General features: G+C 38.9%; 1 protein-coding gene across 2 annotated transcripts in view; it reads right to left on the bottom strand.

The window, feature by feature from the left end:
- Dnah5 (dynein axonemal heavy chain 5) overlaps positions 1-25,279 on the bottom strand; it is a 192,320-nt gene that overhangs the window by 105,763 nt on the left and 61,278 nt on the right. For both annotated transcript variants that reach the window (XM_090332123.1, XM_090332124.1), the window contains exons 30-41: positions 21,884-22,037; positions 20,547-20,710; positions 17,628-17,784; positions 15,258-15,470; positions 13,899-14,123; positions 11,958-12,130; positions 7,287-7,465; positions 6,552-6,739; positions 6,031-6,225; positions 4,666-4,800; positions 3,785-3,892; positions 1,168-1,321 (exon numbers count right to left, since the gene is read on the bottom strand). In XM_090332123.1, coding sequence (XP_090188249.1) covers positions 1,168-1,321; positions 3,785-3,892; positions 4,666-4,800; positions 6,031-6,225; positions 6,552-6,739; positions 7,287-7,465; positions 11,958-12,130; positions 13,899-14,123; positions 15,258-15,470; positions 17,628-17,784; positions 20,547-20,710; positions 21,884-22,037 — 2,045 coding nt within the window. The remainder of the gene's footprint in view (positions 1-1,167; positions 1,322-3,784; positions 3,893-4,665; positions 4,801-6,030; positions 6,226-6,551; positions 6,740-7,286; positions 7,466-11,957; positions 12,131-13,898; positions 14,124-15,257; positions 15,471-17,627; positions 17,785-20,546; positions 20,711-21,883; positions 22,038-25,279) is intronic.

Here is a 25,279-nt window from a genome sequence, read left to right as displayed (position 1 = left end):
GCCTAGCAAGCAGAAGGCCCCGAGTTCAAATCCCCTGACCACTAGAAAATATGTAGAAACTATTTAGTACAGTTTGATAGGAAGAGCATAAAATCACTTGAAAGTATATAAAATAATCTTAGTAGCTTACACGTAAAACGATGTTACAAATACTGTAAGTATGAATTCTTAGATGGAATGTAGTTGTAAATACAGAGCAGAGCTCATCTCTATCTGAGGCCATTCTGATAGATTCCTACTATATAGAATTCACAGTGTCCTGACACCTGAGGGACCAAGATCAAACCAAGATAAAAACCCAGGTTTCACATGGCCATACGACAAATACTGGCAATTTTAGATAACCTCCAACAGTGTACCGACATCGAGGCACCAAAGATCCATGAATTGACTGGAAAAACCCAACCAGCATCTCTCTCCTAAGGAGAGGTTTGTTTCATTCAAACATTCCAAAATCCTATGAAATTTTGAACTCTGCTCTGTCATGGCTACATGCTAATCATATACTTAGGAAAAGTTATCAATGTTCAATGTTGTTCAGTGTGGATTAGATAATATAAAAGCCATATGGAATTGTCCTGAGTTGACCTGGATAATCAACCTAGATGTAAAGCTTAGCAATCAATGTTTGGAAATTTAATGCATTTATTTAACATAACCAAAATAATATTTAACTCTAAGTGGATTCAGAAAGTTTCACAAAGTTTAAGACTTTTGGACTTGAAATTATTTTTGACATGGGGAGGTAGTATTATATTTTGCATTAATTGAGAAGTGGTAAACTGGGGCAAAAACTGGGTTTTTGTTAAGGGGCCCTGAATTGTATCACTTCCCATCTCTGTGATCTTGAGCCTCAACTTTTTTGTACTGAAGAAGGATAACAATAGCCATCTCTCAAGATGATCACAAAAATTAAATGACACAACATACAAAACATACAGCACAGTGAAATCATAATGCCTTTCTCTCTGGTCCATTAACTTAATATGCCACCCCTCAAATGTATTTAATACTCAGTAAAGCAACATTTCTTCCTATAAAAATGCATTAATACATTTTGTGTCCCTTTGTCTCCCTCTTGGGCCCTCACATGGGTTACAACCATTTCACTAATGTCCCCAGGGCAGTGAATGTGCCTGTCCCATACCTGTCACAGCTGTCCCATACCTGTCATGGCCTTCATCAAGGTGTGGATACAAGTGGTCTTCCCTGCTCCACTCGGTCCCAGTGTCATCATTCCATGCCTCACCCTCTGTGTTTCAAACAGCTGGATGACCTTCAGTTTCCAGGGAGGGTGGTTGATTAAGCCAGCTTCTTCAACCTGAAGCATAACAAAATGCCCACAGTGGACAACATCCACACGGATCTAGACTTACCAGCGTACTTAGAAATGCGTAGACATAGGGTGGCAAGAGCAACAGGGAGAGGATAGTGTTAAATAGGTTCAGAGTCTTCATGTGGTGAAGTGAAAGCATTCAGAGGAGAGATGGCAGGGATGAATCAACAATGTCACTGGACCTACTACAGCTAGGCTGAACACTGCAGCGTGAAGCTAATTTGAGAAATTTTATGGTGTCCATTTTACCAAAATAAAGATCTGTAACACAAAAAAATTAGAATATACAAAAAAAGCTCAACATCATCAAAATATTATCTCAAGCTAGTAAGAAATGTCTGCATTTCTCTTTGGGAATTGAATTCACATATATTATTATTGAACATACATCCAAGGAGCAATTTAAGAATGAAGGTTCAAATAACAAAACTGCATTTTGAATGCTTTATTAAAATATAATTTTGTAAATAGAAAAATGCATAGCATCTGTGGTTGGTTGAAATTTGATAAAAAAAACTTATTTCAAGCAGTCTTTATAGTTTCAATTCTGACTATATCTGTGGGGTTTTTTTTCAATTAATCAGTCATAAGGATTGAACTTGGGGCCTGGTGTTGTTCCTGAGCTTTTTTGTTTAAGGCTAGCACTCTTCAACTTTGAGCCACAGTGTCACTTCAGTTTTCTGGTGGTTAATTGGAGATAAGAATCTCCTAGACTGTTCGTTCTGCCCAGGCAGACATTGAAGTACAATTCTCAGACCTCAGACTCTTGAGTAGCTAGGATTACAGGCATGAGCCTTTGGTGCCCGGCATCTTTGTAGTTTTAATCAGTCAAATAACCGAGCATGGAAGTTACACCGTGTCAAACACTATTCTAATTAATGTTCAGAATGAAATGATGAAGCAGACAGGATGGAGAGAATTACCAAAGGGGTGACTCAACATGCACTGGGCACTTACAAGGAAATATTAAGTTGCAATCCCTTATACAATCTTTGAAAGTTCAGCAAATTAAACAAAGGGGGTTTTTTGGTAATTTTTAAGAGTAAATGATGAGCTGAGCACCCATGGCTCAAGCCTAGAATCCTAGCTACTCAAGAGACTGAGATCTGAAAATCAGGGCTCAAAGCCAGCCTGCGCAGGACAGTCCAGAAGACTTTTATTCCCAGTTAATGAACAAAACACCAAAAGTCAAGCTGTGTCTCAAGTGGTAGAGCTCTAACCTTGACCTCAAGGACAGTTCCTAGCCCTAATTTCAAGCCCTAGCATGCATATGTATAACAGAGAGACAGAGAGACAGAGAGAGAGACAGAGAGAGAGAGACAGAGACAGAGACAGAGACAGACAGAGAGAGAGACAGAGACAGAGACAGAGAGACAGAGAGAGAGACAGAGACAGACAGACAGACAGACAGACTGACAGATAGACAGACAGACGGAGACAAAGATAGTAATAAAAAGATTGGCAATATTCATATCTTCATTTTCATTGTAAAGATTAGGAAACTGAGGCACAGAATGACTAATTTACCAAAGATGTTCAGTTTATAATCACAAAGTGAGATTCAATTTAAATCTCCATTTGATTTTTACTGAGATACAATTTGCTCTCCTATGAAGAAACTTTCAGAAAAATACTTATTTTGGCAGGTACGGTGGCTCAGGCCTGTAATCCTAGCTACTCGGGAGGCTGAGATCTGAGGATCAAGGTTCAAGGCCAGCCTGGCACAAAAGGACCTGAAACTCTTATCTCCAATTAACCTCTAGAAAATGGGAAGTGGGAACTGGCTCAAGGATAGGGCAAGAGCCTTGAGCTGAAGACCTCAAGGACAGAGCCCAGGCCAAGTTCAAACCCGAGGACCAACACACACACACACACACACACACACACACACACACACACACACAAGATTTATTTTATGTTATCTGTTTATGTTTATCAGATGCATTTTAATTCCTTGAAGACATTCTCAGTAAAAACTAAATATGGTAGTATTTAATATATATATTGTTTTAAAATTGTTAAAGTCTGAATCACAGGACCAAGAAGGAATGATAATTCATTCTGTAAACTGTCTGTTCATCGTTTGGATAAATTAATTGTAACACTCCCTAACAAACTAAGTGTTAACTAATTATCTCCTTATCTGACTTTTTGTAGTACATGATAAATCTGTAAATATATAACAGTGAGCAGAAATAAATTGTTGGGTTCAAATATAGTGTGAAGGTTTAGTTGCATAGATAATGGAACTGAACATCTAAGTTCAACATAAATTTGTGAGTTCTGTGGATGATGTATAGCTCTGTAGCCTCAGGACTAGAATGGAGTACTACAGGTAAAGATGTGGGCGGATCTACCATGTGAAGAACCATGAACCATGTGAGCAGACACACCATGACAGAACCATGTGAGCAGATACACCATGTGAAGAAGCATGAAACATGTTACCTGTCTGCCAATCGCTGCTTCCAGTTCAGGGTAACCAGCCTTGTCCAGGAGAATATTTGGGAAGAGATCCTCAATCAGACTCAAAAATAAGGGCTCATCCTCATCAATCTGAAAATATAACAGAAAGAAATCAGAACAGCGATTTTACCACAAACATTAGGAATGGACAGGTAGAGCGGAAACTCCCAGCACCATCTAGGTTATATTAGCATAGGCATCAGTAAATAATATACCACCTACTTCATTTTTGAGTAGCATTCTCCCGCTCTTTCTTAAAAATTGAAATAAACAAATAAAGGTGAGAAAAGTAAAGAAGGAAAGAAAACATGACTTACATGATAACTTTTCCATAAAAGCAAATTAGGGAACATAGCAGTCTATAATTTGTAATCTAAGCTAAAATAAATACTTCTGAATGGTAGGAATTGAATGCATTCAGATGGATATGTGTTATCTTTAAATTAAAATATATTGTTCTATCATCCTGCATGTGTTCAAGGCTGCAGAGCACTGACCATCAGTGTTTATAAGAAGGTAAAATCCTTATACATTTGTAAACTTTAATATAACCTCCTACTAGGTTCTACAGACTATAAAGAGGGCAATAATTTTAGCTTCTCAGCACAGAAATGATTTATAGTGTCTGGCACCTTCACTTAGATTTCTTAAATATTCTTTAATTCTTTTGGAAGACACACACATTTTAAGGTAGACAGAACTTCTTGAAAATGTTATCATTTATATCTATTCTCTCCAGTACTTTGTGGTGATAATTAGCACTTAAAATGAACATTTTGAATAAATATTTCTAAATCTCATGTGTGCTTCATGCGTGGAAGTGATAACTAAGCAGGTGGGGCACGTCCATCTGTGAGTCTTACTAATTTGGAAAGGTTCATGTCACGCAGCACACGCATGACAATCGTGGACTCCGTATCCGTGGGGTTGGCTCTTTTTGCAGCCCCCAGTGTCCGCAGGACTGACAGAATGTTTCGCAGACCAAAGTCATAATGGACCTGAAGAAGAGGAGGAACACTGGGCTCACCAAGAGAAAAAAAAATCCACCATAATAAATGAACACTGGATTCCTTTCAGAATAAGCTCAACATAATGTGGGTCAAAAAATTTCTATAGCGCATGTTCGCAAGCAAATTACTGATACCCAGAAGAATCTTCCCTAGGACTGCCATCCGTTTAAATGAAAAGATCAGAACTGGGGCCTGGAGTTTGGCCTACTGGTAGAGTGCTTGCCTAGCATGCACAAAGACCCGGGGTTCAATTCCTCAGTACCTCATACATAAAAAAAAAAGCCAGAAGTGGTGAGGCTCAAATGGTAGAGCTCTACCCTTGAGAAAGTCCAAGGGCAGAGATCAGGCCCTGAGCTCAAGCCCAGGACTGGCAAAAAAAAAAAAAAACATAAATGTAGAAATGGATAAATTCCCTCTTGGAACATAGACATCCTCTTGAACTTACTCTTAATCATATACACCCAGGTATCAGAAGTTCACACCCATAATCCTAGCTTCTTGAAAAGTAGAGATTGGGGGCGGGGGAGGAGGTGTCATGATTCCAGGCCAGCACAGAACAAAAGTTAATAAAATTCTATCTCTACCAATGGTTCCGTACATTCATCTCCAGTTATGTGGAAGTCTGAGATTTGAAAGCCAGTCCAGGCAAAGGAGTTCCTTAGACCCCCAATCTCAACAGGAACAATCTGGATATGGTAGTTTATGTCTGATATCCCAACTATGAGAAGAGGCAAAGCAGGAGAACCCTAGTCTAGACCAGCCAGGGGAAGAAAGGAAGACACAATCTCAAAAGTAGCCAGCCTGGGGTAGAGCAAACTAGTAGTTTTCTTTGTCAAACTCCATGAATGAGAAGAATCTGAGAAAATGGAGTAACTCTATTTGGAAAAATAAAACCAAGACTAGTTCTTTGTACCAATAACTCAGACCTGTAATCCTAGCTATTCAGGAGACTAAGATCTAAGAATCTCCGTTCAAAGTCAGCCCAGGAGGAAAATCTGTGAGACTTTTATCTCCAATTAACCGGACCTGTAGCTGAAGAGGTAGAAGGGACCGTGCCCAAGCCCTGTGTTCAAGCCCTAGCACCAGAAAAAAAAAATCCATGAAGATAAAGTCAATTTGTTAATAAAAAAAGATCCTGTCTAGGGTTTTTTTCAAACACTCCACTCAGTAGAAAGTGGAAACATGCCTCAGTCCACAAAAGCCTTGAGAACAACACACCTGCTTCGAAAGTTGCTCCTCACACAGCTTGTAGAGTGTGAAGAACTTCCTGGCCAGAACAATGTTGTCAATGAAACCACAACTGGCCAGCTTCACCCTGATGATGATCTGACGGTCCGGAACCATCATGGCCACTGAGCGGAAGTTGATCTTCAAGTTTTCTGGGAGTTCCTGACGCCCCGCATAGCCAGGATTCTACACAGAAAAGAAATCCAACGATGAAGGATACATCCTGGGGCAACAAGGACACAACTGGCATGACATTAAAAGATTCATTATGTACACATGACAAATCTAGAATAACAACCAGAAAAATGCATTTACATATCTCACTTTTACCTGGACAGACTAAGTTATGAGTTATTAATGAGCTTTGTTTAATTCCAAAGGCTTTTAAATTGGAGTGGCAATGACAGTCTCAATTTCTATTCATGAAACATAGATTGACCTATGACCACAAAAAGAGGGGAAGATTGTGACCAAAGGCTGAACATTAGTAGACATTTGTAGTGTCTTCTTACCATAGTCAGAAAAAGTCCAAATTCGGGGTTCATAGTCACATTATCCCCATCAGTAAAAATAAAAGATTTTTTCCGCTCCTTTTTACATGTAAGAATAATAGAAATTTGCTGGGCTGCAACCGAGAGAACTGGCAAGTCGATCCGGTTAAATTCATCAAAGCAACCCCAGGAACCAGACTGTGCCAACCCTTGGAAAGGAAATTAAATTGAAATCTAATTAGTAAATAGTTTGGGAAAGCCAAGAAAATGACGTTATACAACTGCCAAAATGAGCCTACAACTGGTTCGTTGAAAAACGAAGGTGAACAGATCTAAAGTGGCCCAAAAGATTTCACAATTTGACAGTGCCCCTGTGAATACTCAACAACATTAATAAAGCCAAAGTCACAAAGGGTAAGTGATCTTAATACTTAGTACATACAACAGTGGTAAGAGTTAAGATTTTCCAGTAAGCATTACAAAGATGAAAAACAATCACACTGAAATTTAGCTGTTGAACAGAAATACATTTTTTCTCTTCTTTCTGTGTTGGTTTGGTTTATTGTAGTGTGGTCTGGCTTGATTTCTGTTTGGTTTGGTGATTTTTGACATTGGAAATCAAGCATAGGACCTCACTCAAGCTAAACATGTGCTTTATTTACTATTATGTTCCACTACTCACTTTTAATAATAACAGCTTTAATGAGCTACTCCACCTCAGCTGGTTTCTCACTGAATAAAAGATAGCACTCTCACCTTTAAATATCCGTCCAAGTCCTCGGAAATCCATCTGGTCTGAACAGTTGAAAACCACAACGTATTTCCCAAGACATCGCCCCATGTCCTTGGTGGTTTCTGTCTTGCCTGTGCCCGCGGGCCCAGCGGGCGCTCCGCCCATGCTCATTCCCAGGGCCTGAGCCAGCGTGATGTAGCACCTGCAGGGAGGACAGCATCCCTGGAACCTTCCTAGACATCACAGGAAGACGAGGCCAGCCACAACTAAAAGGCAGAGAATCTGGGCCACCAGCCCAGACTGACAAAACCACATTCTTGAACAAATTGATCCTTACAAATGTTTCAGTACACTGAAGAAAAAAAGAAGATGGTCTCTAATAAAGGAATTCTAAGAGACCTCTCCTTTTCTTCTCTGTTAGTTTTTAGTTTTTGATGGCTCTACCTTCTTTACCTTATGTATGGTGTATTCAAGAGTATAGCTGATGAAAATGAACTATGCAACTTGTGAGTAGAGATGGAGAGAGTGAAGAACCGAAGATATTGTATGAAAGGAAATGTCCTCAATACCTGACTCTTGTCACTGTAATCCCTCGGTATATCACCTCTATAATAAAAAGTTCTTTTAAAAGACAGCATCAGGAGAAGAAAAAATATGTTTTAGCAAGTTCTTCTCTGGGTGCAAACCCATAGGAATTAAAATACTTTCATAAAGACACCAGAACTGTCATGTTCACCAAGGCATTACTCACAGCAGTCAAGAAATGACCCAATGGTCAGCTGATAAATGGGTTTTTAAGGTCTAATGTATTTATATATTGGAGTATTATTTGGCCTTTTAAAAAAGAAGAAAATCCTACCATTTAGCACACAGGTATACAAACCCGAAGGACATTTTCCTAAGTGGAAAAATGCCAGACACAAAAAGACGAGTACTGCATGCTGCCACTTACAAGTGGTATCAGGGGTGAGAGCTAAGGCTGAATACACAGAGAATGAGACAGGGGCTGCCAAAGGCAGAGAAGGATGAAGAAATGTGGAGATGCAGATCCAAGGATACAATACCACTTCTATTAGCTGGATAGGTACACAGGTCTAATATAAACATAAAGGTTACAGTTAATAAAACTGTATGATGGTAAAGATCAGACTAAAGAGAGTAGAATTTAGCTGCGCATTCTGTCTGAAATCTTTTTTTTCTCTCCACTTCATTTATTAAACATTTCCTACAAAGTGATGCTAAATGACCCAAGTTCTTGCCTCCAGGTTTTGCTAATAGTAATGATAGCACAACAAATATAATAGCATTTACTGAGTGCCCTCCATGAAAAGCTAAGAAGTTTCTGCTTTTTTTCTTTTTACACATTTGTAAACATCTTTAAAAAATAGAGCAAGCTGGGAATCTGGCCTAGCAGTAGAGTGTTTACATAGCATGCATGAGACCCCGGGTTTGATTCCTTAGTACCACATACATAGAAAAAGCCAAAAGTGGTGTTGTGACTCAAGTGGTAGAGCCCTAGCCTTGAAGAAAGCTCAAGGACAGTGAAAAGACCCTGAGTTCAGGCCCCAGGACTGGAAAAAAAAAGTCTGTCTGAAATCTTAACTATATAATCTTATAGATATGTTCATTTGTTTAATTTTGATAACCATTTCACTAGCTCAGAATATTCCATTGCATCATGTTGTAAGGGGTATCAATGTTCAAGAAGTAATGCATTCACTACCTGACAAACATAATATATATATATATATATATAAACAAGCCAGACATGATGGTACATGTCTGTAATCCCAGCACTTTACAGGCAAAAGCGACAGCTCCACCTCAAGACACATCAAGCGTGGACTATATATCAAGTCCAAGGGTAGCTTGAGGTAGTTGAGTATTAGCGTTTGTCCAGCATTGTTCAAACCCCAATACCACCAAGAGAAAATGGTTTGTGTATTTGTCATACATTGCTGAGTAAGCACATCCTGAATCTTGGTGAGCATCTATTAAGCCTATTCAGCCTTCCATGTCTGTCTTTATGAGGTTAACAAATAAATTTGGTAAGAGACTATAAGAAACAACTGGGAAGGAAAAACTTTTTTTTCATATTGAAAATGTGCTGTTAAATTGCTTGATTACCAGCACCACCTGGTGTTATCAAAGGAGACAATTTAAACGCGTGGCCACTAGTGGCTGTACTATATATAAAGGATCTTACAGGAAAGCAAGTCATTTCCCAGCATAAGAGGGGAGTGAACAGTGAACAGCACCGCCTATACATCTCCTAGGTTCTCTATTATAAAAGGCTCCCCCAAAAAAGGCAAAGAATGGCTAGGCCCTGATAGCACACAGAGCTGGGCTCGGAGGAGACAGTCTGTGGACGAATCAGAAGACCACCTGCTCAGGTTCTCAGTTTGCCTTTCAACCAAAGATCCTTTGGCATTTTTGCCCCCCTTTTCAGAGCAGCCTCTGTAATAACAACAGTGTAACTGGAGCACTGTGTCTCATTAAATGCCCAAAGACTCCTACGAGGAAAGTATTGCACTTTTTTTTCCATTCCCAGGTGAGGAAGGAGGCTCCCGGAGGTGAACTTTTCTTGGAGTCACAGTAAAACTGAGATTTAGCACATCCCATGGACACAAGCCAAGCCCTCTCAATGCTGGACCCTGGGACACTCCAGCTGCTCAGGGTAGAAAATACATCTCTACCACCTCTAGTCACTCGCTACTGTCCTGAAAATCCTCCTTATGCCGAGGTTTATAGCTCTATGTTGGGTTTGCAATTAAACTGAAGAAATAGCTAAGTTGAATCATCCTACATACATGAAGAGTGATCCACTCATCAACTGCGGGACATCTGGGTTGGTTCCATATCTTTGCTATGGTAAATAGTGCTGCAATGAACATCGTTGTGCTAGTGGATTAGGGGTAAATGCCAAGTAGTGGAATTGCTGGGTCATGGGGAGCTCTATGTTTAGTCTTGAGGAACTGCCACACTGCTTTCCATAGTGGTTGAACAAGTTTGCACTCCCACCAACAGTGTAATAGTGATCCCTCCTGGCCACATCCCCTCCAGCATCTGTTGTTATTAGTTTTCTTGCTCCTGGCCATTCTAACTGGAGTGAGGTGGAATCTTAGAGTTGTTTTGATTCGCATTTCTTTTATGGCCAGAGATGTGGAGCATTTCTTCATGTGTCTATAGGCCATTTTTGTTTCTTTTTCAGGTGATGAGTGGATCAACAAGATGTGGTATTTGTACACAATGGAATTCTACGCTGCTGTCAGAAAGAATGACATCACCCCATTTGTTAGGAAATGGAGAGACTTAGAAAAAATCATATTAAATGAAGTAAGCCAGACTCAAAGGAACATAGGCTCAATGGTTTCCCTCATTTGTCATAATCAGTAGAAACCGTGGGCTCTCCTGACAGAGACTTGCAATAGAGCAAAACCTAGATATATAAGGCCATATGGTATGTCCTTAATGAAAGGACCTCCAGGATATAGAAACAAAAGCCATATAATGAATGATTGTTATCCTTAATGTACTATGTTATCTCTCATCTCTTTTGCTGTCCCTCGGTTATCTCATGTTGTTACAGTATCTCACTTTGTTATCTGATATATTGGATATATGTGTATTTGGTTATTTGAAATTGAATAGGGAAGGGGGGGGAAACAAGATGAGGGGTGGGCGTGGGGGGGGAGAGAAATGGGGACCAAGACATGAGAAAGGCTATCAATGTATGAATTCATGCACCTTCTAGCTGGAGAATATAATGTAACCCTTCTATTAATTACAATAAAAAATAATATGAAAAAAAAGTGAGTGAGCACCCTGGGAGAGCCACGAACTTAGTTTCTCTGCTCTGAAAGGAGCTTCAGTCCAACAGCCATCAGAGAAGCTGTATGGGGAAGGGACACCTGTCAAGGTTTCTCTGTTCCTGTGTTTGTGAGACCCTCAGAGCATCTCACACAAAGAAGTTAGTAACGAATTGCATTCCTTCCTACTGAAAATCATGGTTAACATTTTCTCTGTCTCTGGCCCTTCTCTGAATTGTCATTTTCTACCATTCTTGTTATCTGGCATCAACTGCAGTCCAAAAATATCAAGTATATATTCTGAGAGATAAAAGACATTTGTATAACTTTATGCAATATATTTTATCATTTCTTCCTAAAGAGTTGTTCATCTCTTACCATGCCTAATTTACTAAGTAAATATCCTAAGTATATCTGCATAGGAAAGAATGCCTACTATTCATACTTCTTGATACCCTCTGATGATAGAGAGAGCAGCCAATCCGAAAGCATCCTCTGATGGTCTTGGAACCTATTTCCACAGGCTCTAATTTACTCAATAAATATCCTAAGTACACCAGCAGAGGAAAAAAATGCTTAGGTTAGTGACACACAGCAATTAGCTGCCTTTCTGGCCTGCTGAACATCCCCAGAGACATTTATACTTTGCCTCTGTAAGACTAAGGTGAAGGGAGCCAGGTCTATTACAAACACAAACGAAAGTCCAATGTGGAGACACAGGTGGGAAGCAGAAATAAGGATTTACAAATGCTTTGTTAGGAAAGAGACTCCAAACCCTACAGAGACATGAAGACAATGGCTCTCCTCCAAACAACCGAGGAGAATAAAGCTGTTGCTGGGAGGGGAGAAGAGGTTTTGAAATCACAGAATCTTTCTTTCCATCACCTGTCTGTGAGTGGAGTTATGACAAGCCTGTCAGTGCAGCCTAAAAATTCATTCTGGTATATGAAAGCCACATCTGTGATGTGGATGCTCATCTTGTCAGAGTCTTCATTAAAGTAAAACCTACATTGTTTCAACCACTCAAAGTCCGTAGGGCTCTTGACATGCAGATGACACTGAAATTCAAAAGATGAAGGTTAAAAGTGAGATGACAGTCATTTATTCCATAGGAATCAGTATTTATTTATGCAGAACATAAAGTACATAAAGTGATTCTATTCAATGTATATTATATAAAAATTGAACTCTGTGGCTTGAGGGTAGGGGTGGGGATGCAGCATTGATCAGCATGCATTCTACTTATCACCTGACAGAGAACTGTAACCTCTCTGAACAAATACTTAATAATAGCTTTGAATGGAACTAAAAGACTACCCAATTAAGTCAGAGGCATCATTTATCATACCCGACCCCATTCAATTATTGATCAACAAAGAAACCGTAGAAGACAAAGGTAAAGAAAACCTAACAGAATTCACCATGCCCCCACCGGTTTAAATGGTGTAAGTTAAGGGGGAGACTTGTTTTGTTTTTTATTTTATATATTATACTCCTTAATTCCTAATATCATAATGCTACAAATATAGTCCTACAAATACATAGTACATAAAATACAGTCTGTGGAAAACAGGTTAGCACGTAAAAAGATAGTACTAAACAATGTCATGGGGTGGGGGGGGAAGCCTATCTATTAAGATAATGACAATATTTACTACTAAGTTATTTTTAAATCCTTTATTTTTTCTGTGAACTTACAGCAGACCAAGACTTTGAATGTCTAAGTGGTCTAAATGTTTAAACCACAATTTTAAGTCACTCTAACCATTTTTTCATGACAAATAAGAAATCTGAAATTACCCTGAGTCCTTAATTTCTGAGAGGCAAACTGTGCTTAACTAGTAAGAGAGGAGATTAGCACAAAAGAGCTTGAATGTGCTGTCTTTTTACATCTATTACATCAGAACAAATCTTTCATAATCTTCTTTACATAATGGGGTTGAGATACAGTCCAGACAATTATTATGAAAGTAAGAGCTCTAGCCTCCTATCTAGTAATTGCATTTTGCAGCAAGTGGCAAATTTTATTTCTTTTCACATTTCATATTTCTTTAATTTCCCAGCTCTCCCTTCTACCTTGTTTTCTCCTTAAAGGCAGAAAACATGCACAATACCCTAAGGTCATTTTAAGAAAGTCCACTTTATAATCAGTGACATAATGTGTAGAAAGATCTGTAGGATGGGATTTATCAAAATCCCTAAAAGAAACTCTAACGAGCTCTAACTGCCAATACTAGTTATCCCCATAGCAAGAAATTGGTGATCTTCCACCAATAATTAAAAGCACAAGATGAATGGAAACTTCTCAGGGTGCCATGTGACATTTTAGCATGTCAGATTATCACACAGAGAACTTGCCAATGCAGCCTACTGTGCCATAGTAACAGAGGATAGATCAGCAGAACACATCTGAAATTTCCATTTAAGGATGAAAAGAAAGCCTGACAAACCAACTCTGATCAGAAAGATTTCTCTGCCTGAATTTAACCTTTTCCTTGAATTCAGCCTAATTTCAGTGAGTAAACACAGTGTCTAGTGTTTGATTTTTATTTTTATTTTATTTATTTATTATTTTGTGAGTCATGGGGCTTGATCTTGGCCTGGGCACTGTCCCTCAGCTCTTCAGCTCAAGGCTACTGCCCTACCTTTGATCCAAGCCCCACTTCCCTTTTTTTTTTGGAGGTGAATTGGAGATAAGAATCTCAGGTCCCTTTGTGCCAGGGCTGGCTTTGAACCTTGATCCTCAGATCTCAGCCTCCTGTGAGCCACCGCGCCCAGCTTGCTTTTATTTTTTTGTATATGCCACTGCATTAATAAAGAACTTACCAAGTCATCAAAGATATCCCTTTGGTGCACATGAATAGTAATCAATGTCTCATATTTCACTCGCTCGACAGAACTCAGCTCCTTGGTGGTGAAGTCGATCAGGGTGTTTAGTAGATCCAGGAAAGACTGGTTGGTCTTCTGCATGATTTTTTTATCAAACTTGGCATTTCTAAGGGCTTCTTCTGAATCTCGGGTCCATATCATTTGAATTCCTAACAATCCAACCTTATGGAAATTTTTATAAAGTATGTATTGCATATTTAAATATTGCATAATTTGGTACAAATAACACCATAATTAATAATTATAATTTATAATTACTATGTCAATGTAGCAACTTGATTACATCAGTTTAATATCTTATTTTTTTTTTGCCAGTCCTGGGCTTGAGCTTAGGGCCTCAGCACTGTCCTTGGACTTTCTCAAGGCTAGAGCTCTACCACTTGAGCCTCAGCATCACTTCTGGCTTTTTTCTATGTATGTGGTACCAAGGAATCGAACCCAGGTCTTCGTGCATGCTAGGCAAGCACTTTTAACCACTAGGCCAAACTCCCGGCCTTTAATATCTTATTTTAAAACCCATGGAAACTCTATTTCTAGTGTTTACCTGGCAACTAAATATATAAAGCTCTATGATGTCACTATAAGCTTTATCTTAAAATTTTAAATCATCTATCTTTAACTCACATTTCTCCCTAGAACAGATTTTAAGTTATTTGCATGTAAAGAGTATGTCTTAAACTGATTTTTCCCAAACTACCACAAAGTTAAAATACCTTTACTGGTCATAATGACTAAAAAAACATTGCTCTCTATTTTGGGGGGTATGTTTTTGGGGGGTTGTACCATTTTTGGGGCTTGAAATCAGGGACTGAGATTCTTCCTCTCAAGGTTGAGCCACAGAGCTAATTCTGGCTTTTTCTGAGTAGTTTATTGGAAATGAGAATCTCATGGAATTTCCTGCCATGGCTGGCTTGGAACTTCAGTCCTCAGATCTCAACCTTCTGAGGAGCCAGGCTTACCAGCGTGCATTTGGCACCCAGCTTGTTCACTGTTTTGTTCAAGAAACTAGGACAGGTATTTTCACAACCCAAATGCATAGTTAAGTGTATATGTAATATATGTATGTATTTATCCTAATAATTTTAATTGAAGTCTTCTAAGTTTATCCATATTTAATAAGTTCTTATAAAAACTATAATATCAGTAACCCCTCTATATACTACCCTGGCAATAAAATACAATTTAAAAAAAAAACATATTGGTCCAGAGTTAAATTAGGCCATCGTGAAGTTCACAATAGGCAATATTTAAGATTTAGGGCTACCATTTTATAGAAAATATTTTCAAAATGCTGACCTGAGCAGGGAAAGAAGAGAGAAATTCAATCAACTGGAAACCTGTTTCTTGAATAGTTGCAGCTGCCTGTCGAATCACAAGGTGTAATGAAGCCTGGGACTCCTCCAGCAGAGAATTGAGCCACACTTCCACGTTGCCCTCTGCCATGACAGGCTTATCCAAGTCCACTGTCTCACCCTCTCTTGAGGAGATTGACAAGATTCTGTCATAGATCTGCGTTAGGTGGAAGGGGGAAGAATCTGCATTCGTAACTTTTTAAACAAAGTTAAACTGCTGATCTTAAAATAAAAGGCAAACCTCAATGCAAAGTCATTTTCAAAACTATCAAAAGCTAATCATGATATTTATAATGGAGTCACAAATAATCAATACTCTGAGGGAGAAAAATCTGTTCTTTAAAAAGTTAATAAGTGGATAGATAAACATTTTAAAAAGAGAAATGGTAGCTAAGTGCCCGTGGCTCACACCTGTAATCCTAGCTACTCAGGAGGTTGAGGTCTGAAGATGAAGTTGGGTGCCAACCTAGGCAGGAAACACCTTGAGACTAATCCAACAAACTACTCAAAAAAAGCCAGAAGTGGGGCTGTGGCTCAAATGGTAGAGCACCTAGTTTGAGCAAAAGAAGTTCAGAGACAATGTCCAGGCATTCTCTCTCTCTCTCTCTCTCTCTCTCTCTCTCTCTCTCTCTATATATATATATATATATATATATATATATATATATATATATAGTCTCATATATATATATATATATATATGAGACTCCCAATTGAAATGAGCCTGCCAGTCTCCAACACAGAATTATCCAGTCGACATAAAAACAACCTGGTCAGTATGATGGAGGAGAACGGAGTAATTACAAAGTAATTTCAGTTCCAATGATTTCTAATCAAATCCAGCTCCCAGCCTGGCCACTGCATTCAGTCTCTATGCAGCAAGGCATAAGGAGAGAGACATTATATTTCAAGCAACAGGATTCCAGTTCTAATGGTTTTCCTTCACACGGTTGGTTCTGTGACGACATCTCTTGTTCCCATCTGGTCATTAAACATCCTGCTTCCCTACCAGCCTCACACTGTTCACAGAAATTAAACAAAAAAACCACAAATTATTAAATTAATGCAAATGTTTGTTTCTATTATTTGATGAAAAGGAATCTTTTTCTTCAGGGCTCAGACTTAGTACTTCATTAGAAGTCCTCCTTGATTCTAGACAGAAGTGATTAGCAAAAAGCTGATGAATCTTAAGTTTCAGGGCTTCCCACCAACACAGATCCTTTCCACATTTTTAATGTAATTTAATAGCTATTATTTTATAAGATTCAAAACTCACAAAATTAAGATCTTCCTCTCCTCCTACCTGGCTCTAGTAATCTTATGGCAAGAACACAAACGCACAAGCCTCTCTGATAACCCACACACCAGATTAAGCTTTCCTGATAGGCATTCCCATATTCCTTGTGCTAAAGACAAGCATCATAATAACACATGTCCAAATCTGTTAGCAATTTGATTGCCAAATTTCAGTGTCACACTGCATAAAAATGACTTCGGTGTTGAGTAGTATCCATCCTTCCTTAAATCTTCAAGACCAAGCTTCATTCTTGCAATGGCTAGGGGCTCAGCCTTAAGGACCAATTCTTACCTGCTTACGAGGGACTTGCTCTGCCACTATGCTAACCAGTCTATAAACTCCACTTGTTTACCCTTCTGTCCCTCCCTCCAGACTGTGAATCCCTGTGCCTGAGTATTCCCATTAACAAACACAACATCTGGCGTGTTGTAGTCACTCTATAAACTAAATTGTATGCTGTCATGGATAAATCAATGTTACAAAGGGTTTATGTGAGGTACTAGATAACTGAATACAATGTTAAAAGAGAAGGGTCACTTTGCTAAGGATGTGGGTGAAAGAATGGATTCAACATCTTTTGGCAGCTGTTAAGGTCCCACAAGTTGAATGACTTCTTTTGGGCCGCATTAAAACCATGATAGCGTAAAATCAAAATAAAATAAAATAAAATAATAGTTTCAAGAAAGTATGCCAAAAACTGAAATCTAGCAAAAGCAACCAATCCCCACAGAAATTCTGCTTCAGCTAGGATATTATAAGTCATTGATTTTTTTTGTCTTGTTAAATTTCTAGTTAACTGGCTTGTAAATTCATGAATGCTATACACCATGCATTCTTGATCACAGTTAAAGTACTATTGAACTTGTACACCCTTATGATATGGCTCTGAAGGTAAAGTTGGCTCCCAAAGTTTGTTTTTATTCATGAACCAAGAAGTAGAAACAAGGAAGTAATCTTTTGTAAACAGAGCGTTAGAGTAGCTTCAAGATGGTAGCCAGAAATTAGAGTGGGGCAGACCTTGTCATGGAACTTGACGGTTTTAATGTTGTCAAATACATTCAGTAAATGAGCTTGGATTGTGTGGGAGTCTGAGGCCTGCCCCAAAATTTCCAGAAGAGCAGGATCTGAGACAAAGAAGAACCGAGGAAAGCAAACTCGTTTTTTCTCCAAATACCTAAGTGGGGAGGAAAAGAATAAACGTTTGTAAATGACCTTTCTCCATATTAATAAACCTAGATGAAAGGAGAAATTGTGTGACAATCTGAGTTTCCCACATGATTTAATGTCTCTGGTTCATTGGTTTAGCAATGAACCATATACAACATACCACATACCACGGTACCACATACATAGAAAAAAGCCGGAAGTGGTGCTGAGGCTCAAGTGATAGAACTCTAGCCTTGAGAAAACCCAGGGACAGGGCCCAAGCCCAGGACTGGCAAAAAAAAAAAAAAAAAAAACATATCCTGTAGTTCTTTAGTAGAGAACAAAATAAAATAGACACAGGCTATATGGTGTGAGCTTTACACAGAAAAAAGACCACATAACATTGCAAACACCTTAAAAGAAACTGAGTAAGTCCATCATTGGAACAGAGGAGAACTGCAGAGATTGATGACCAATAAAGTTTGCTGCTTCCCAAAGCCACCACAACCCAGAGCACATTCCTGTTCAGAACAGACTAGTTTACATCTGTCTAATGCTAAAGCAGCCCCTCAGGCTTCAGCACTTTTCTTATGTAGACCTCTCTACTTTCATTTTCTAGTTTATTTTATCCTAATTATCATGGCCATATTTTTTAGGTTTAGGGGTCTGGGGTGAATTGAATTTTAATTTAAAGCTTTTTTGCGTTGTCTTTATAGTTTGTTTGGTTTAATAAATGCTATTATTTTCCTTGGGTTTGGTTTGCTTTAGTCTTTTGGAACAAGCTACCACCCACCCTCTTGCCCTGGTTGGTCTCTGCTAACATTCCTGAGCACAAACAGTTCTCCTGCCTCAGCTGCCGAGTAACTGAGGCCACTGCTGAACCAGGACACACAGCCTTACTGTGACTGTCATTGCCATGGCTTTCTGAAATGTTACTGGTTGTTTTAAATGTAAGGGGCTTTCTTAAATTTCTGCTTTGTCTTGTTATTAGTATTACTCCCCATCCCAATATCATAGCAGAATCCTCATCCTAGGAACATACTTTTTACTATGGGAAGCTGTGTGTCAGTAACCAGGGCCTAATGGAAACCTCCTCTGCCCGTGTGAGAGGTGCATGATGGTCCACAATCAAATGCTGGCCTTGTCTGCCTGAACAGCCTGCATCAACTGGGGCAAAAGCTAAATTCTTCAAGAAAAGAAAAAAGGATGCATTTTATTCCCAAAACAAAGGCAAAGAAAAAGAGACGTAAGGCAAAATTCATGGTAGGTGAGGACTTTGGAGAAGGAATGGACCTGCTCTAAGGATGGAGAATAAGTGTTTCTCGGAACAGAGGTCACAGAGAAATGTGGATACTTCTAGGAATCTCAATCCAATGCACAGTAAACTATTTCCTTCTATCTCTGATTTTCTTAAACTCTTGCTTATGTGCTATAAAACTTAATTGGGTGGTGGCTTTTTACTTTTCTTAGTTTTATTACTTTAAAAGTCTCAATGCTGTTTGTATAACTTTGATATTTATTCTTAATAACTTCCCTACAATGTTTTATTATTTATTATCCTCCTTATAGCAGTCTGCTCTGACTCCAATCAGGAAACAGGTAATGTTTGTATCCAGTCAGATCAGCTAGGGAGGAGATATGTAGAAATATGATCTCTATGATGAGAAAAAAGAAAGCCATTATGTTCCTAGACAGGTTTGCGCTTCACTTCCACATGAACTGTGATCTGAGCAGTGTGAAGATGCTGCGGTCTATGCTGGTTTTCAGTAGCATGGGAGAGTATATTTTTATGTAATCAGAGAAGTCAGTGTTAACCCTGGAGTTACATGAAACCTCCGGTAGGAGAATCAAAAGACATAAAAGAAGGAAAAGCAGGAGGAAGAGAGGAAAAAGCAGCAGCAGCAGCAGCAGCAGAAAGAGGAAGAAGAAGAGGAAGAAGAGGACAATTTTACAGTAGACTGTCTCTGAGGAGTTATAAAACAATGCAAAAATATCAAGTGATATAGTAAGATGTGTGCAGAGTAGGAAGAATTAAAAAGAGAAAATGGAAGTCTATGTGTGTGCATGTGTCCGTATGTCTCCCTGTCCTTGGCAGCAGGTGAGGGATGAGGAAGAGGGAGAAGTGCTATGAGTAGGTCATGGTATGACAGCTCGGCAGGGTTTTCAGTGGTGACTGAGCCAGCCTGTGGTTCCTGCCCACCAGTCCTCCATCTTGAAGCTGAGAGCATGAATCTCCAATGGTACCTCAACACAGTTGGCCATGCAAAGTAAACATTATGGTTTTAAAAAAATGGCATAGCATAAAATACTAAAACCCAACTTTTCATCACATGCTCTTCAGTAGGTTATCTGACATAACAAGACAGGTTTATAAAGCTGATCAGAATCACTAATTCTTCAGAGTCTATTTTTCTTTTAAAAAGTATATTTTGGACTACTTACTTGCAAGAGTTTCACCTTAAGGTAGATATCGCTATAGGCTATGAGCATGGTGTTTTAACAATGCGTCTTAGCACAGTTCTCTAGAATAAAGGAATTGTGGAAAGGCTCTATGCTACAGCGCTTGAGACACTCGTGCATGAAATTAGAGAAAATATACAAAGACTCGCTAAAGAAAATCTCCACCCCAATTCTAGTTCCTATGAGTACACAAGTATCTAGGCTCAAGTCTAATAGCAGAGCAAATATACATGAACTAAGGCTTAGTAAATAAGATACTTTGGGCAAATTTTAACCATTCCTCTGCTTCCTGTTGTCTCCAGGATCCTGATACCTTTTGAGTCAACTTACCCAGTCAGGGATTTCTGGCATATTTCCAACTGCTCCAGCAAGTGTGGTAAAAGCTGCCCCATGGTTTCATCTCCAACACAACACTGGACCACATTCGGCATCTCGTGTGCCCGGGTCATGATCTTCACCCAAGATTTGTCTATATTGGAAAAGCGCTTGGCCTCCTAAGAGAATGAAGTCAAACAGGACATTTGAACCTCTCTCCAAGAACGAAGCGTTCTTCTATCTCTGGCTGAGGCCAGAGTTATAACCAAGACAGGTCTCCCATGCTATCTGTGCACGATGCCCACACAAAGTTTTCAGTAAAAGTGGAAAATGTACACATTATTTTTAAAGGATATGATTAATGTTTTTCTCAGAATTGTATTTGTGTTACAAAGTATACAACACACACACATATATATATATTCATATACATATATATACACCTACTTTGATCCTTAAACAGTTCATGTGGAAATTTTCATTAAGTCCAGACTTAGATTCCTCTACCAAGAAGAAAAGTATGCACAAATATACAAGCAAAAATGAATAAATGCTTGAAATATAATTGTATGAATACTGCTGGTCAAAAAATTAGGCTGATTTACAAATGATTAAGAGATCTGCCTACTACAGTTTAACCAAAGTGAAAGTTATGAGGAGTAAAGGAAGACAACATTCATGCAGTGTAATCATGCTTCTCTAACTCAAAGAGATTGCTCAGATGTTATAATTTAACAAACAACTTGTGGTAATTGAATAAGAGTTCTTGAGATTTGTTTAAGATGTCTTTAAAATCTCAAAATCTGCCCATATATACCTAGTAAGATAATTGCAATTTGATGAGAAAAATATAGCCAGCATCTTGAGAAAAAGGCCTTTTGTGTTAAGACGTTTTCTTGCAGATTTCCTCCACCCTTTAATTTTACAGTACAGATATAATTGAGCCTATAACATAGCATACATTATTTTAAAATGTCAGTAATAAAAGAAGAAATTATCTAACCATTGTCAAGATAACTATGCCATAATTCCACACTGTTCCCAATTCTACCTTCAACTTATCTGCAGAAGCATATCAATTATGCAGGAATTCATCCTCTGTTTTTTCAAGCTCTGGATTTTTTTACCAAACAGTACAGTTTCATAGCAGTCTTACTCTTGGAGACTCACTCTTTCCTTCCCACAACCCCTCACTTCCCTTGAATAGTAAAATAATGAGCCACAAAAATAAAACTGCGAGGGGAGAGGTTCAATAGAGGTTAACACGACTGCTTTCTTTAAGGGGTTATAAGTTCCTAGGTATTTTTTCTAATTGGGGATCCTGATGAAATCATAAACAAAAATTCCAAAACCTTGGGCATCTGCTTGGCAATGTCTCCTCCTACAAAGACAGCTTCTAGATAAATCCACAAGTTTTGTACAGTCATCCAGTTCTCGATGATATCTGTTGAGTTGGAAAGGTACTGCACCCACTTTTGAATCTGAGCTTTGAACGGCATATTGTACCTACAATAAAAAATATGCTCAGTATGATGAATTGGTTGTATTCGTCTTGTCATCAAATTTAAAATTATTTTTTAACTCAACTTTTTTTTAGTGTCAAGTGGAGGAACACACACATGTAATCCCACAAGACAAAACACAAGACTCTGTGCAAAAACACACAAATAAGGTAAAAAGGGGCTTTGAAAAATGGAAAGACTTAGAAAAAAAATCATATTAAGTGAAGTAAGCCAGACTCAAAGGAACATAGGCTCAATGGCTTCCCTCATTTGTCATAATTAGTAGAAACCTTGGGCTCTCCTAGCAGAGATTTACAATAGAATAAAATCTAGATAGATAAGGCCATATAGTATGACACTAAATGAAAGGACCTCCAGGACATAAAAACAAAAGCCATATAATGTGTGATTGTTGTCCTTAATATACTGTTACCTCTCATCTCTTTTGCTGTCCCTTGGTTATCTCATATTGTTAGAGTATTTCACCTTGTTATCTGATATAATGTATATATGTGTATTTGGTTATTGAAATCGGATAGAGAAGAGGGGAAGACAAGATGAGGGTGGGGTGCGGGAAGGAAATGGGGACCAAGACATGAGAAAGGGTATCAATGTATGTGAAGTAATGCACCTTCTATCTGGTGAATATAATGTAAAATAAAATATATGACATAAAGGGGCCTTGAAGAGTGGGTCAAGTTGTGGAGTGCCTATCTATTAAATGCAAGGGCTTGAATTCAACTCTAGTGCCAACAAAATAATAATATGGTTTTTAATCTGTTTCTTACTTTGATTATGTTGCTGTCCTTTGAAGTGATACATTTATCACCATTTACCAGGTTCTCTTAGTCTATTTTTTATTTTGAACTAGATCCAAGCACAGTAAAAGACTCCTAAGGAACAAATCAGGCATGAGATTCCAGAGCTGGGTTGAATTCTTGCCATTGTTGCTACAGCCAAGAAAAAATACTCTCTCTAAAGACTTTCTGTATCTATTTCATTAAGTCTCTAGTTTTCCATATAATATAAAGCAATTAGAAACTGATCTATGGGAATTAGATAACAAATGCAAGTTTCCACCATGATCATAACACCTGGACTCTCCTTAGCCTACTTTGGGTCTCTTTCTAACTTTCACTTGCCTGTGTCCAACCCATTTGTGTTTCTATGTACTTGTGCCTAAAACCTCATGCGCACACATGTGTACATACCACCCACCACTTTCCGGCCTCTCCTATAGTTAATCTGTCTTCCCTTCTGTCAAAGGCTTCCAAAGGCCTCTCAACGTCATTTTTTATTATTAATACAGAACCCCATTTCTATGTGGGCTCTGAGCTATCCAGCTAAAATACAGAGTTTCCAAGCCCCTTTGCCACCGTATACAGTCACAGGCTTGAGCTTGGCATCATTAGTTCCCACCCTTTGCATCATTCGTTTCCTGCTCTCCGCTGTCCACTGGGACAGTGTGGGAAGGATCAGTATCAAGGACGCTCGCTGGGCCCCCCACAGGACTCTGACTGGATCCTTCTGTGGAAAGACCACGCTCTGGGATGTCTACAACTTTCTGATGTGTATCTGGTGTGTGTGAATGAGGAGAAGCACTCTTCTGCCTGAGGTGTGAGTGGCTACACTGGATAGAAGGGCTGAAGAGAAAATGAGATCAGAAGAATGAGCCCGACAAAGCTTAGGCCCCTGGGGCCAGGAGTTTGACCTGGTGATAGAGTGCTTGCCTAGCATACATGAAGACCTGGAAGCGGTGCTGTGGCTGCAGTGGTAGAGTGCTAGCCTTGAGGAAAACCCAAAGACAGTGCTAAGGCCCTGAATTCAAGCCCCAGGACAGGACAGAAGAAAAAAAAAAAAGCTTAGGCTCCTGATCATAAAGTAGAATCCATCTTTAAGCTTGAACCACCTACCTTGAGACTTCTTTTACATCAGAAAGCTACACACTACACACTCCAACCTTTTATGAGTAATTTTGTACGTGAGGCTTCTTTCACAAAAACAATTTTATTACAAAATAATTACATAGCAAAGCTTGCCTTATTTTGTGGACGTATTGCATGCAGCTTTGACCAAGCATGGAATCATAATTTTTCTAATCTCAGAAGAGATTTAAAAGACAAAAATGTTAAATTCCTACATGCACATTACACAGGCTCAGTGGCTGAGAAGCAATCAGTCAGTGTGACATTATCATCAGTGGCATTTAAATCAGTGTATGGCCTAATGAGAGTTCCTCTGCTATAAATTTTGTGAGACCACACCCCCCAAGAAGCAAATGATATCTGAAAAACTAGGCAACAGTAAATGTGCTTAAAGGTAGAATGTCTTTAGCTGAAGATGGGTGATGTGCAGCAAAAGTGAAGCAAGCGTCTGCAGTGCAGAGCTGAACTCTATGTAGCAGCGTCTCCTTGGCCTCTAGCCATACCAAAGACCTGCTGCATGGCCTCACATTACTTGACTCTTTTCTTTCTTACTCCTTCACAGATCTCTCAAACCCTATATAATATGAAGTCTACTTGAAGTCTTCTCAAATATGAGTCACATGAACACAAATTTGTATTTCTGTCTTCATGTTAACATAAGTGTATTAATTTTCCACACATTTCTGTGGTTTGTATTGCTATTGATCAGAAAAAGGTGGGTGTAGTAACACATGGCTGGAATCCCAGCTACAATAGAAAACACAAGCCAGGTGCACACCCAGACAGAAAGTAAGACTTCATCTCAAAAACAATCAGGGAAAAAGAGGGTTAAATGTGTGGTACATTGGTACTGCCAACTAAGGAAGAGGGAGAGAGGGAGCGAGGGAGGGAGGAATGGAAGGAAAAAGAAAGGAAAGAAGGAAGGAAGGAAAGAAGGAAGGAAGGAAGGAAGGAAGGAAGGAAGGAAGGAAGGAAGGAAGGAAGGAAGGAAAGAGATATATTATTTCAAGGAATGGGTAGATTAAAAGTAAAACTGATATCTCATGTTGTCCACATGTTACATGATTACCATGTATTTGAAATTCTAGTGAGCAGCAACTGCTTTTGGAAAGTGTAACAAGTTGGCTAATATTAGTACCAAACTATCAGACATCTCTAAGAATTACAATCAAAAGGCCTCCATTCGATTTATCATCTCATTGAAATGTGGATACCACAAAGAGTTTCTAGACCACAGACGTGGACAAGAACATTTCCCAAGTGAAATGAATGTTCTGGAATGCAGACCGATGCTCCCACTGGATCCTGGAGCCCTTGAGCT

This window comes from Megascapheus bottae, chromosome 4 (genome assembly GCF_031878675.1).
Source record: "Megascapheus bottae isolate mThoBot1 chromosome 4, mThoBot2.hap1, whole genome shotgun sequence".
Lineage (NCBI taxonomy): Eukaryota > Metazoa > Chordata > Mammalia > Rodentia > Geomyidae > Megascapheus > Megascapheus bottae.
This window is presented reverse-complemented; position numbering and strand designations above follow the sequence as displayed.